At 37.0% G+C, this 13,916-nt stretch overlaps 1 protein-coding gene across 1 annotated transcript; it reads right to left on the reverse strand.

Annotated features, from left to right (window-relative positions):
• Positions 1-362: 362 nt before the first annotated feature.
• On the reverse strand, positions 363-13,428 carry LOC104524533 (actin-histidine N-methyltransferase; the record flags this gene model as incomplete). The annotated part of the gene is made up of 7 exons (XM_010167451.2): positions 13,339-13,428; positions 12,430-12,488; positions 10,449-10,563; positions 5,810-5,884; positions 2,963-3,129; positions 2,238-2,323; positions 363-523 (listed from the first exon to the last, which is right to left on the reverse strand). Coding segments are annotated over exons 1-7 (753 nt in total), but the record flags the coding sequence as incomplete, so codon positions are not given.
• Between the last annotated feature and the right edge of the window lie 488 nt (positions 13,429-13,916).

Below are 13,916 nucleotides of genomic sequence, written 5' to 3' on the forward strand. Positions count from 1 at the left end.
AGGTCCCTTTCAACCCCTATGATTCTGTGATATAGACCCATAGTCTGGAGAACGCAACTAACAGACAGGTTGAAACTGATTCCCCATTTTACTTGCAGAGAAAAGCAGGTAGCCTCTACTTGAAGAATCAAAGAAAAAAAATACATTAACAAAATTACATTAACAAAATTTTCTTTTTTGCAATCTTATTTGATTTTCCTTAGATAATGCAAATCTGCTTCTACACTTTAAAAAGTAAAGAATGAATTATGTACTAACACTCAGATTAAAGTTTGTAAAGACATGATGGGGGACAAAATATCTTTTCCTACAATCGCAACACAAAACATTTCAGACATTTAAATTACATATGATAATTTTACCTCTACAGTTGTTTTATAGGTTTTCAAAAGAAGGGATGCTCTGGCTTCTAGGAATGTCCAAAGCTTAACTTCATTGTCCCAGCTAATGGGAAACTCAGAGTTCCCCAGAGTGAAGATTTTGTCAATGGCATGCTCGCCTATCAAGTGTTCCTTCAGCTCTTCTGCAATAAGTAAAAAATCAATCGGTTAAAAACAATCTCATCATTCACTTTGTCAGTTGACAAACTGCAGAAAGATTTATTTTCAGTAGTATAGCTTTAAGCAGCTAACAAAAAAAAACTCTCCTCAAATAAGAATTATCAGATATGCTGGTTATTTCTAGGATTCTCCTCAAAGAGGTAACTGAAGTCTTGAGGTTAGCAGAAAATGAACCTTTTGCACCACTCTGCAATAAAGATTATCTATCATAGCCTCTCATACACAGTGTAACTCTGACAGTATGATGGAATGTTTCGTGTAATACTTGATAAACAAAAGAGACTAATTCTTTAAAGAGATCAGTGAACTTTTTGATAATAAAATGAACAGGCCAGGGAGCGTGTGAACAGCAATACAATTATTTTTCCTATGGTTTTGGTAATCTTTTCAGTAGCAGAAACTCTACACAAATGATCAGAAAAGACATCCACCAAACAAACCTCACAGAGGATAAAGTGTTCAATCAACTCCTTGACATTCCACAAATTCCATTAATTTTTTAATTACCAAATTTCACTCCTGTAAAGCAGCTATCACAAACCACTTGCATGTAGTCTCTCAATAAACAGTTTTCTTATACAGTATTTAAGACATATAAATAATCTGAGAACAATTATATATCAGAGTAATGCAATTAAAATATTTACTAGCTGTATTTTCTTCTCTGAGCCAAAATTCACCTCCCTCATCAGCATCCCAAGATGTTCTTTACTTGAATTTACTTCCCTGAAGCAGTCAAGCAGTTGGACTAGATGATAGTTGTAGGTCCCTTCCAACTGAACTATTCTATTCTGATTTCTTAGTAAGTTCTAAAAGATGGATGACAGGAAGCAGTAAAGGTATGAAACTAAATAAGGTAGGATGATTTTATTACAGAAAGCAAATAGAGCACATGCAAAAACTTAGAAGCTTCAGTTTTCCTCTTGGTATTAAAATTCACATCATCTACACAGCATCTTTAACTTGCACGGGAAATCTCTCACTGTCATGAAAAACTGTCACATCTGTAACGTCCAAAACTGCACGTAACTAACAAGCAGCTATGACAAACACTGAATCAGAAGTTTCACATGCACAAATTAGGTTAATATGTATTAATTGTACATCTATTTTTCCCCATAAAACCTCCTAACATAACAGAAACACTACAAAGACACTTTGCAAATATTTAAGTTTGTTTTAGATTAAAAATTACCAAAATATTGAAAATACTCAGCTTTGAAATATCTCTTCCATTTTTCTCCTACACTACAGGATATTCCAATTCCACACTTAAATGATTCTAGCAGTGATGGCTAACATGCTATGATTTTAAACATGTAAATCCCTAGGTCTCACATGGTCTTGTTCTGTGAATCATTTTGAAACCTAAGAACTAAAGATCAAGCTTCAGAACTCACTCATTCACAACAGCCTGGGAGATTAAAAATAAAATAAAATAGCATCACCTCATGCTTCAGGAGTTCCAGAAAGGCCTATGTTACTGAAATATTCCCTCAGTCAACATGGCCAAAGATTGAGTTTCTCACTAGCTTATCAATTCCTTTCAACCTCAACTTTTCCGATCTTTTAGCTTAATGTTTTATATAAATGTCTATCACACTCCTGCATTAAAAACAAAGAAACAAAAAAACCCCAAACAAATGTAAATTAGGTTATCTTAATAAAACATCTTACCTTCACTCATACAAAACACTCGAAGGAAAGCCAAAAGCTGGGCAGAGATTGGAGGCTCAGTGGAGTGCAAGGCAAAAACACTAGAACTAACGAAACAAACAATCAAACAGCAACAGTGAATGCAGGTTCTACTGTTACACCTTCAAACTTATTTCAACATAAGACCTTAAAGCATACAACAAATGCACTGTCACAAAATTAACTTCTAAAAAATTAGGTAATACTAGTTCAAACTGAAGAAAAACTTCCCTAACCTGTATCTGAAAAGAACAATTATCTCTATAATTTTACACTTGTCATTTTTATACATCTTTTATTAAAATTTATGAAAATGCAACGTTTCACACATTGGCTGCTCCTAACAGTGCTCTCTGGACTGAAAAGACTAAAGGAAAATGCTGTGGTTCACATGCCGAGCATCGTAGTATGTCTGCAAGGGATAGGAAAGAAAGAAAAACCACAGATTGCTTCAAATTAATCCTTGCTCTGTTTTAGTTCAAATAGTTATTAAAGCAAAGGCTTTTTTCCTTATAAATGGTCCAAATTAGATGATAATATAGCTCAAAACTTCAGCAAATATTATTACAATAACTTTAATTTGCTATACAAACAGGAGAAATATTACACTTAAGAAAGCTATCATAGAACAGCTTTATATACGCTCTACTGGACACTATATACTTTGGAAATGTTTTTAAAAACCCATGGCATTGTGTTTTACTTACGTTGGGATACCAGCACGAGCTAAGACCTCTGCCTTCATAGCATACAGCCTGTCACTTTTACTCACGCCAAGCTTTATTTTCACTCTGTCATGTGAATTATTATCAAAGAAAAAACCACTGTGGATCACAAATTCAGCGTTTGACCGAGTGCCATAAAAAATGTAAATCTAGAAGGATGAAAAGAGAAGTGAAGGGACAGGAAAAAAGCTTAAGATCAGCTCACAAAACTGACATAATTTGAAAGTTATTTCCTGAAAGAGTTACTGGTCTGAGTACAAGGTATATTTGGTTATATAGAGAAACATGCTTTGTTTTCTGGTATCAATTCAAACGCTGTATACAGTGCAGCAATATACTTCAGCAGCAGATGTAAACATACCAATGTAACAGAGAGTTTGAAAGGAGAGAGCAGGTTTGTATTCTATACTTTAAAATAAAAAATATTTCGTTTTCTCACACTGTCATAAAACATCAAAATATGGAAATAAGCTTTCAAAGATCCTATACCTTTTAAAGGCTTAAAAAAATCAGAGAAAAGGAGGGCCCATTAAAAGAAACGGTGTTTCTGGGGTCATTTCCCCACGCTATGTCCACCCAGAAGAGTAACCCACACTGCTGCTGGATCAACTCTGCTTTTGTTTTAATGTCACCTTAAGGCACAAACATACCAAAGTACAAAGAGAGCTGATCTGCGTTCAGCCAGTATTTATTTCTGTCTTATAGTCAGAAGTCTTTATCTAAAGCAAATAGGTTACTTTAATTTACATTTAAAAAGAAGCTCCTAAATATAACCTGTAAAGTGTTTATTGAGGGCTAGGCTGTATGAAGCACATGGGACAAGAGGTCTGAGTAGCAATTGTCTTCTCCCACATCAAGAGGATATTTTCCCCTTTTGTTTGATAACTGAATTGTCAATCAGAAAGTTTCAACAGTTACAGAACTCCCTTCTTTGTACCTTAGGATACAGCAATGCTCTGGATACCTGTAAGCTTCCACTTCTCTCTAGCTGACTGAGAAAGGCAGGGTGTTCTCTTAAGGGCTCAACAACACTAACAATGCCATTTACTTTCTTTGTTTTCAATTTTACATCAGAACCATTTATCCTAAGCACCAATGCTTAAGCATTATATTAAATTATAGTAAACATTATATTGCAACACATTCATATAATGAACAAGTGAGCTGCCTAGATCTGTTAAGGCAGTGGTTAAAGAGAGAGCTTTAAAACTACTGTGATACATCTCATCTTAAACAAAAAGTCACATATCATGTGTAGATTATACAGTACACTCTTGCACTCAAAGACTGTTTTACAAAAAAGTCAATCAAACAGAATAAGAAAGTTGCTTTATTCAAGAACAGTGTTTGATAGATTCTGTGGACTTCTGTTGCCTCACATTTTTCAGTAGTAAAAGCAAGGATCATACACTTTGCTGAAACTGTAAGAAATAACATCTGCACAGTATATTAAAAGGCTGAAGCATTATATAATGAAAGTGCTTTAATGATGTCAATAACAGTTAAAGTTTGTACAAAATTAAAAAAAATAAAAAATCTGATAAATAGCAGACAAAGTGAAACTACCAACATAAAATGCAAACAGAGGAAGCCTCTGTAACTCAAATGGAGAGAGCAGCCAGAACAGCTATATGACACATCCATTGCCAGCTGTGGAAAATTCTAAATTGGATCACTTCTGGAAAAACTGTGGACCCCTTTTAACTCATTATACTGGCACTGGAAAAAAACAGCAAATATTTGACTACCATAACAAATTCTAAGAGCAACACAAAAAAAAATAAATACAATCACTGTAAACCCCAGCATAGCAATGAGGATAAATATACCTCTGGAAAGACATACTTAAAAAAATTTTTCAGACACATCTGTGTTAAAAAAGAAGGTAACAATACATAAGAAAAATGAAAATAAAAATATTAAGTGCAAGACTGGCAAAATAATACACTAAAGGTAATAACTCAGACTGAGTTACAAAACACTTCAGGATATTTCACAGACAGTCTTTTTCTGATCATGCTGACGACAGTTGCACAAGCAGTAGGAAAAACCCAGTGCTACTACTGACACAGCACAGGAACCCTCCTACCAGTTATCTCCTGTGCTCCTGGAACCACTGTCTTCAATGCAGCACTAGTTTTAACACTCATTTTTGTTTCTTAGCAAAATACTGGGTTCTGAACTGTTCCACTGTTCCACACATTTTTGCAAGACTTGCCCTTGGGTATTTTCTGTTTCAGGATGAAGGGGTGCGTATATGTGTGCATGCTAGTGTGAAAAGGAGGGAGAGTATTTTTAGGTCCTTTCTCATTTTCACTAAGCATGGAAATGGCAACATAGGTAAAATGACTGGTAATTATACTGCATTTAACTTCTTGTTAAACGAAGACTAACAACAAATGTAATCCAACAACATATTTAAGAAAGATTCTACAATCTGCTATTGCAGACAAAGTGACACACCAAACCTAAAATATATTTATCCTTCGTCCTTTGGATATAGACTTTTATTAATCTCATCCAGAATACTAAGCTCTGTGTCTGTGTATGTGCATTTATCAGTGACTAAATATTTCAATTAGTTCTCTAAAATATGAAGAATCAAAACTCTCCTGAAGTTGGGGTCTACCAAGCAATAGAAAATATCTTATTGTGAAAAACCTGCACTTAGTTTGGTAGTATTTTCACACAAAATTAGCTCAGCATAATAAAATTAAAATGTAGCAGGGCCTAATTCACACCACTCTGCTATTAAAATTTTGTAGGGAGTTACCAAGTGCCCGCAAAACTTAATTAAAGAACAATTATGTAGATAATCGTTCACACTACCTGTTCTCCAGCCTTGAAATCTTGAAGTGCTACACATTCACACCGGTCATCTTCTAAATTGTAGCCTGTAGTGATCTATCCAAGGAAAGAGTAACAAAAGCATCTTTAGCATTTTATACTTATCTCCCTCACCATTGGCAAAACATTGTCCTACATTTATTTCTATAATATAGCTGGTAGTAATTGTTCTGCAATTCCTGAGCAGGATCTTTTTAAAAAAATCCCTGCATTAGAGATATCTAAGGGAAGAAATAAGTTACCTGAAGAGAACAGAAGGCTCCAAGGAAAGCACCCTCCATAGACCACAGAGAGTCTCATGTTAAAGCCAGACGCTTGTTATAAAGTTCTGGAGTTTTCAGTCACTCCCATGAGGCCCAAGGGAGCAAGGCACTGACAGCTCTATATGCTACGCTTTATCCTTCAACTGCCAGCACATTTTTGATGTCTCAATGAAAAAGGATTAGATAACTGTGGATCTTTAGGGGATACAATCTTCAGAGAATTATAGTTTACTTGCAAATAATCCCGTTATCTAAAGTTAAGTAATACTCCCAAAATGCTAAAAGGATTTTTTTTTTGTGGTAGCAGGCTATGGAAGAGAATAAATTCCCTTAAAAAACCTGGACTTCTCAAAAAAACCCCAACAAAACCGTAAAGTGATCACACTAACAAGTAAAGCTAGCCTAAAAATTTCATACTTTTTTTAAAGTGACAAACAGCATGTTCTTGAATAGTATTACCAAAGATGCAGGCACAGATGCAGCCCCAGGATGGACCATAAGCTGCTGAACAATCAGGAAGTTACTTTTATGGTGGGTATTCCGAGTTCAGTACTGACAGAGATAACTTATGGAAAAATATGCTCTGGGCCTGGGTAAAAGCCTAGAAGAGCTAAAAAGATTCTCTCTCAGCCTTTGTAAATGACAACATTCTTGTTTGTAAGCAGACTTACACATGAGCTGCATCCACCTTGGATGCAGTTTGTCTGAAGACAGAACTCCATGGGTTAGTGTGAAAGCTTGGTTGATGATTTACACGTTAATAGTTTTATGCTGCTTGCATCATCAAGCAAACATTTGTCAACCAAAACAGTGCTTCCAAAGTGAGCACGGGGAACTTCTACACAAGCGCAGGCAGCCTGGCCCCACAGAGGGCTGCACAACTGCTCCACGCACAGGTACCACCACTTCAGCTCTACTAATGCGTCTGGAGTACATTGAGATCAGAGGAGAACACAAGAGTCATGCAATAAGGCCTACTGAAAAACACTGGCTGTAGTACTCAAACACAGAAATTCCTGCACATTTTTTAATTAAGACCTCTCATTTAGAAAGTTACCTAAATTTATCTGAATTGCAGGTTGCAAGTGCTAGAGGATTTAGCCTTCACTATGACAAATGTACCTTCCTAGATCAAATACAGTCATCTTGGGAAAAACTGCAACTTCCATTCAAAAAAGGGAACTCTTGACAGCTCTTGACCTATCCTGAAATTTTCTTAGTGTATAAACTCAACTAAATACTTCGTTGAGTAAACTAAACTCAACTAAATACTTCTGTATGTGAAAACTCCATTCCAGTTTCTTGAAATGCCTGTGGAACAGCAGGCTTTCAAGGACTGGGGAAGTTCCAGTACGTTAAGAGAAGGACTGTCAGTTTAAGCTTCACTAGATTACTGCTCATTTTTGGGATTGTTTTTATTTTTTGCCTTTTTTAGAGGAAAAAAAAAAAAGGCACAAAAACCCCAGCAGCACTTCTGAAAGGCTTTTCTATAAAGCATAATGGAGTGCTAGACTCTTATTTCCTCTTTCTTTTAATAGCAGTCATGTAAGAGAATTAACAGGGTGTTTACTTCTCTTCCCACATGATAGCTCACAAATTGCATCCCTTCAGTTTTATTTCTGAAGCAGATTGATACATGAATTTCAAGTTGTGTATAAAGCATGCAATAGTCTGCTTGGTCAGTGATTAAGGATGGACTTAGCCCAACAGGCAGAATGTAGCTTATTTAAAGCTCTGGCAGAACTGGTAATCAACCTCTGACTGTCAAAATACAATCCCACTAAAGAATAACAATGAGAAATGCACGAAGACAACCATTTTGATATAGTTCTTAGAGGCAGGTTGATCTAATTAATGGTGTCAGAAGCAAGAAAAAGCTGGATGGACCTAGCTCCAGTTAAAACCCAAGGAGTATTTTATTATCTAGCTCATGGAAAGGGGCCCTGTGGAATAAAGCAAGAACAGGGATCTACAGTAGCTGACTGACTCAAGAAGTATTTCAGCACTGTGTTTGGAATAGACTAGACAGGGGTGCATACAACCCCATCTTTTGCTTCTTACTGTCCTGCAATGAAGAACAATTCCCCTCATGTATTTTAAAGGGATGCACTATGATTAGAGCAGAACCCACCCTCACCTTACTCGACAGTAACAGAAACTACAATACAGACAGCTCACAGTTATTTTAGCAGCTTACAGTAATCTCAGTAGGTTTTTTTTTCCCCCCCTCTTTCTAATAGTACAAGGAAACTAGCACACAACAGAAATAGGTTTAGTAGCTTTTCTTGGCCTATTATCAATATTACAGTTGTCTGTCCTTCCGAAATCTATAACCAACTAGTTTCTATAGAAATAGGAAACAAATGAGGAAAGGCTGTACATATATACAAAATATTTAAGTTCAGCACACACCACACCATCCCCACCCCCCCGCCCTTTAGGATACACTTGAGCATAAAAAAATGCTTCCAACCCTGATATACTACTGCACTAGCAGGTTTGGCTCCAGAGGCTGGCTCCATATCAAACCCACTGTTAAAGAGCATAATAAAAACAAAAATTACTTTATCAATTTAAATGGAAGTTTGAATGATTAAAACAACATAACTAGCTGTTCTTTTAATATAGGCTACTTAATTTTTTCCCCTCTCAGAACCTTAATTCTCTTCCTCTTTCCTCTAATCCCAACTTTGAAGGCATTCATTAAAAGTTGTCTAATGAATACAGACAAGTCTCTGCAAAAGCATCTGAAAGAGATGCCCAGCAGGAAAACGGTACAGGAAGTACTGATACTTGCAGCTAAGACTTATATTACAAAAATATACATTTCTGAATTTTAAGTAATTTTCTTTACATTGGAGACTCTCATACAAGCTTTATTGCTAAATCAAAGTTATGAGATGGCATAACAAATACTGAAAGGCAAGAATCACTGTTAAAGGACACGTAATCACCTTTTAATTGGGAAAAACAAATAAGTAAAAAAAACCCAAATACCTGAACTTTGTAGTCTAGTCTATCATGCTGTATTTGGTACAGTCATAGAGACAATAAATTAGCTAAATATCAACTGCAAAACAACTTGCTTTACAATTTGTTCATTTAAACCAGGCTTTTCTTATACCAACAATACTAATGTGCTGCTGTCCTAACACTCAGGTCAACTCTCCCACAAAAGAACGAGATCACTTTAAGAGCATGGTCATACTCACTGCTTACAATAAATAGTACTATCTACTGGAAACACAATTAGAGGGTATGAATTTTGAAGTGTACATGAGACTGGCTAAATAACACTGATAAACCATCCTCTTACGGGTTTCCACTTCCCCACTTCAACTTTAAACTCACAGAATGGCTTGGGTCGGGAGAGATCTTTAAAGGTCATCCAGTCCAACGCCCCTGCAGCGAGCAGGGACATCTTCAACTACATCAGGTTGCTCAGAGCCCCATCCAACCTGACCTTGAATGTTTCCAGGGATGGGACTTCTACCACCTCTCTGGGTAACCTGTTTCAGTGTTTCACCACCCTCATTGTAAAAAATTTCTTCCTTATATCTAGTCTAAATCTCCCCTCTTTTAGTTTAAAACCATTTCCCCATGTCCTATCGCTACCTTCGCATTAAGCATTAACTAGCCTGTTAATGAAATCAAGACCTCATCTTCTGAACCAGCTCACGTAAGCCTAAATGTCAGCAGGTCTGACTTTCTATATACATGTCACCTTTTAAATGTTTAATATGCCCTAAAGTAGTATTTTTGCATTTTGTTTCTTTGATGTAGAAACAGATGTACTGTTTTTGTTGAACTAGGCTTTGTTCTTGTTGTTGCTGCCTCCATAACAAGGCTCTTTGGGCATGGTTAGGAGAGCAGGCAGTACTTCTTAGTTGCAAATTTCTAACCACTTTCCCTAGTGGTAGCTACAAGAGGCAACCTCCATCATTGTCTGCTTTCCTTTCTCAGAACAAATCTGTCCAGTATTATGAATCTTTTTTCAGCCTGTCAGAAACAAAACTCCATGTCAGAAGAATATTCAAAATTGGCTGTAAAAAAAGGCATCATGTAACTGAACACTTTTAAAGGCACATTATATGTATATGAGACAGAACTGTATGCAAGTATGCAATCACTTCTACAGTTTTCTCTAGATGAAGAAAGTTTCCCTGAAAAGCTATTGTAAGACATTTAAGAAACTGACAAAGCCTTCTTTCAGGTATTAGTTTTTTAGGGTCACTTGGGAAGATAAAATACCTGTGTTAAGAAGCATAATGAAAAGTGTTATTAAATTGTTCTACAGCAGTTGAAAGGCTTAATACTTAAGCCCTAAAGCCCTTCAGCAACACTGAAGGAATCCTTACCAGTCCATTAGTATGATTACACATGTCCCACAAAGGTATTAGAGCCAATGTAACTCTGGAACCATCTTCTGTTGGAATCTGGTTCTGCCGTGTCATAACAGAGGAAACCGCCCATCTACAAAAATTAAAAACATGAGATGATCAATGTTCAAAGCATCAATATATGACTGGCTGTAGTCCAACCCGAAGCAATCATTTAGGTTGGGAGTTTCCAAACTTAGTTTTCATAAAGATCACACTGACTATAGTAACAGTAAAAGGCAACAACAGCACTCACAGGAGAAGCAGCAGCTCCTAGGTTTCCAAGACATGCCCACAGATCAACTCCCAGATCAGGACTGCATTCCCATCCCTCTGCTGTACTCTTTGCACAGAACCTTTACTCTTTGCACAGAACCTTTGTACTGGCCGTTACCTCAACCAGGACCCACTCCCATATCGCCTTCCGCTTCCCCAGCCCTTCACTGCACACACACCTCTCGCCACACATCCCAAGCCTGGGGTCTGCTATCCCCGCAGGCTTCAGGGCAGTGCACAGCTACTGCTTTGCCAGCAGCGGCTCTCATCTACGTGCAGACTTTTCTAAGAGCCAGAGGGTTCTTTTCCCCTCGCTCCCTGAAAAGCTCATGTACTGTGTGAACTGGAAACCAGTGTCATCACCTGGCATATGCATGGCATTTTTGTAAGCGCTTCTCTTCAGTTTGTGAACTTTTGGCTTGGATCAGTATTGCTAAATTTTCTGCTTAACAGAATAAAGAGGAAAAAAAGCCCCAATACCCCAAAGAGATATCCAGGTAAAAAGAATGAAGAAAGTATAACATAGTTTAGCACAGAGACATCATTCAAAACCCTTCTAACTCAGGTTAAGCAAAGGAAATTCCAGCTACCTGTTCAAACATAAGAATCTTCAGAAAAGCTTAACATTTCAGTATTTTCAAAAATTTAATTTTTATTTTCTTTCAGACAAAAATTAATATTAAATGCCAGAGCAAAAAGAATAACCTTAGTTTCACTATGTTCTGGCCTTAAGATATATTTTAAAAAATCAACAAAAAAATCACTACCAGGAGAAGGTTAAAATAATTTTAATTAGATTTTCAAAAGGACTTTTTCAGAAGAACTAGAGATTGCTTACAAAGATACTATCAAATTGAAATTACTTCATTTCTAAAAAAGCAAGTTAAAATTGTGGGTGATTCTGATATACAAACACTGTTTGAAACATAATAGCAATATGCTTATTTTTAATTGTTGTATTTTATCTGCAAAATTTTAGACCACTTTACATGTAAGTTGGGATGTTCCTCTGTGAGCCTATAAGCAAAGGAGACATGCTTTGGAAATCCCACTTTCATAGATTTACACAGAAGTACAGCTAGGTTAATAAAAAATCCCTGTAAGACCTCATGGAATGCCTTTTATTCATGCTATTTTAACCATTTAACAGAATTAAAGCTCTCTTAAAGTTATCTTAATTTTTCTTATTTTTATCTTATCTACATCACCCCCTATAGCACCTCCAAGTGACGCTCATGCTTCAGTCATGTACAGTGACATGTACAGCTTCAGTCCTCCAGCTGCCCTGTTCAACAGCCACTGTAAATATTAGTTTTTACTACTATGTGCTGGCAAAGCCTTTTATAAAAAAATAAATTAAAAAATAAAATAAACCTCAAACCTCCTGCAACATCAATTGAATTATTTTCTTAAGAAACAATGAATTACCTTACTAATCTCAGACTCTGCTTGCCAGTTGGCTGAATTAACTGCTCATAATGAGTATTCCTTTGTAACAATTAAAATCTGCATATTTTTTTACTTTCTTCTTCATTAAGAAAGTGTATTAGTATCAAAGCCTACATTTAACATTTCAGTAACAATAGAGCTTTCCCCTTAATGAAGCATTCGCAGAGTCCCACAGTTTACTATATTAAAAAAAAATAAAGTAAAAAAAAAAAAATTAATTAAAAGACAGACCAACCTGTAGTCATCATAAGTGAAAGAATCCTTTAAGGGCAGTTTGCTGGCATTAGGATGGGTCTGGGAAATGCAAGTTTTAGGAAAAGGTGAAAAGAGAAAGAAGAGAGAAATCAGAAATCAGTCAGCAGAATTTCATTATTTAGCTGCCTAACAGATCCTAACAAGAGCCAAATGAAGCAGGAGGCGTCCAGCCGCGCTACAGAGGGATCATCATGCTATTATGCTCTCATACATCACTGTCAACTTAATTTGTTGTGCCCAGCAGCCACCATAAATCTGTTTCTTCATATTTCAAGACTGGAACCCACAGACATTGTACAAAAATAAAAAATTTAAGGTGGACTGAGTAGGTAAAAGTAAAACGAATCCCAGCTCATGGTGCAGGGTGAGGGAAAGAAATCAGACAATAAGCAGAATATTAGGCTTCAACTTCCATGTTTTGCCTTTTTTCTGGGATATCAGGATGGTATTTCACAAACACAAGTAGAAATTATACATACAAGATCTTAAGTTCTTCCTCGATACCTGTAGAGATTTTATTCAGTGCAAGACACACAACACCTCCAAAATAAAGTAGATTAAAATATTTAAACAGTTTCGGTGATAAACATCAGTTAGATGGTACCTACACTAAGCTATATACTCTCCTCTAAAAGGGGAGCAATGCCATTTGAGAATGCATATCACAGCTGTCACTAACAAGTACCATATTTAGATTTTTAAAAGGCTGTAATACCGGTTACTTTTCTGATCAATTAACTTATTAAAAGTTGCAAAAATACTGGTACTTTTAAGCCCACACTCGCACGCGTTCCACACAACTTTGTCCCGATTCGCCAATGGAAAGCCATAACAGCATAAATTTTAATCTCCAGGTTCAATTAGGTCTCAGAGACAAATTAAAGCAAACGATCAAACGGTTACTTGAGAGAGAGAAATGAGTTTCGCAGAGCTCTGTCTTTGGGACGCTCTCAATGCGCGAAGGACCCCCATCACTCATGTCTCCCTGTAATGTACCTGCTGGCACCGCGCGGGACTGTGGGGGACGGGAAGTGGCTCAAACCGTAAATCAATTAGAAAACAAAAGCTTGTGCTCAGCGCGCAATTTTAGGCAAATTATATATTACAAAAGACTGGCAATTGGGTGTTAGGTCTCAGGTGGCTGTTCTCCCTCAGCCCCTCCGTTAATTAGCCCTTTGGAGGGGCGCTCTCTGGCACAGGCCACGAGTGAACAATTCCACAGGCTGCGGTCCCACCGCTGTCCCTTCCCTCGATTTTTTATTTTCAAAGCACTCTACGTTTCCACACGATTTTTCGATCACATCGGTGACATGGCCATTGCGGAACAAGTTTCCTCGTGTTTAACGGCAACAACACATTTTACAGCGTTATTTCTTCTCACAAACCCACGCCGTCCCAAACCAGGACGGACACCCGCACCGAGGGGTTGCGGGAGGGACCCGTGCTCAGGGCAACAGCCCAGGCTCG

This window comes from Antrostomus carolinensis, unplaced genomic scaffold (genome assembly GCF_000700745.2).
Source record: "Antrostomus carolinensis isolate BGI_N321 unplaced genomic scaffold, ASM70074v2 scaffold54564, whole genome shotgun sequence".
NCBI lineage: Eukaryota > Metazoa > Chordata > Aves > Caprimulgiformes > Caprimulgidae > Antrostomus > Antrostomus carolinensis.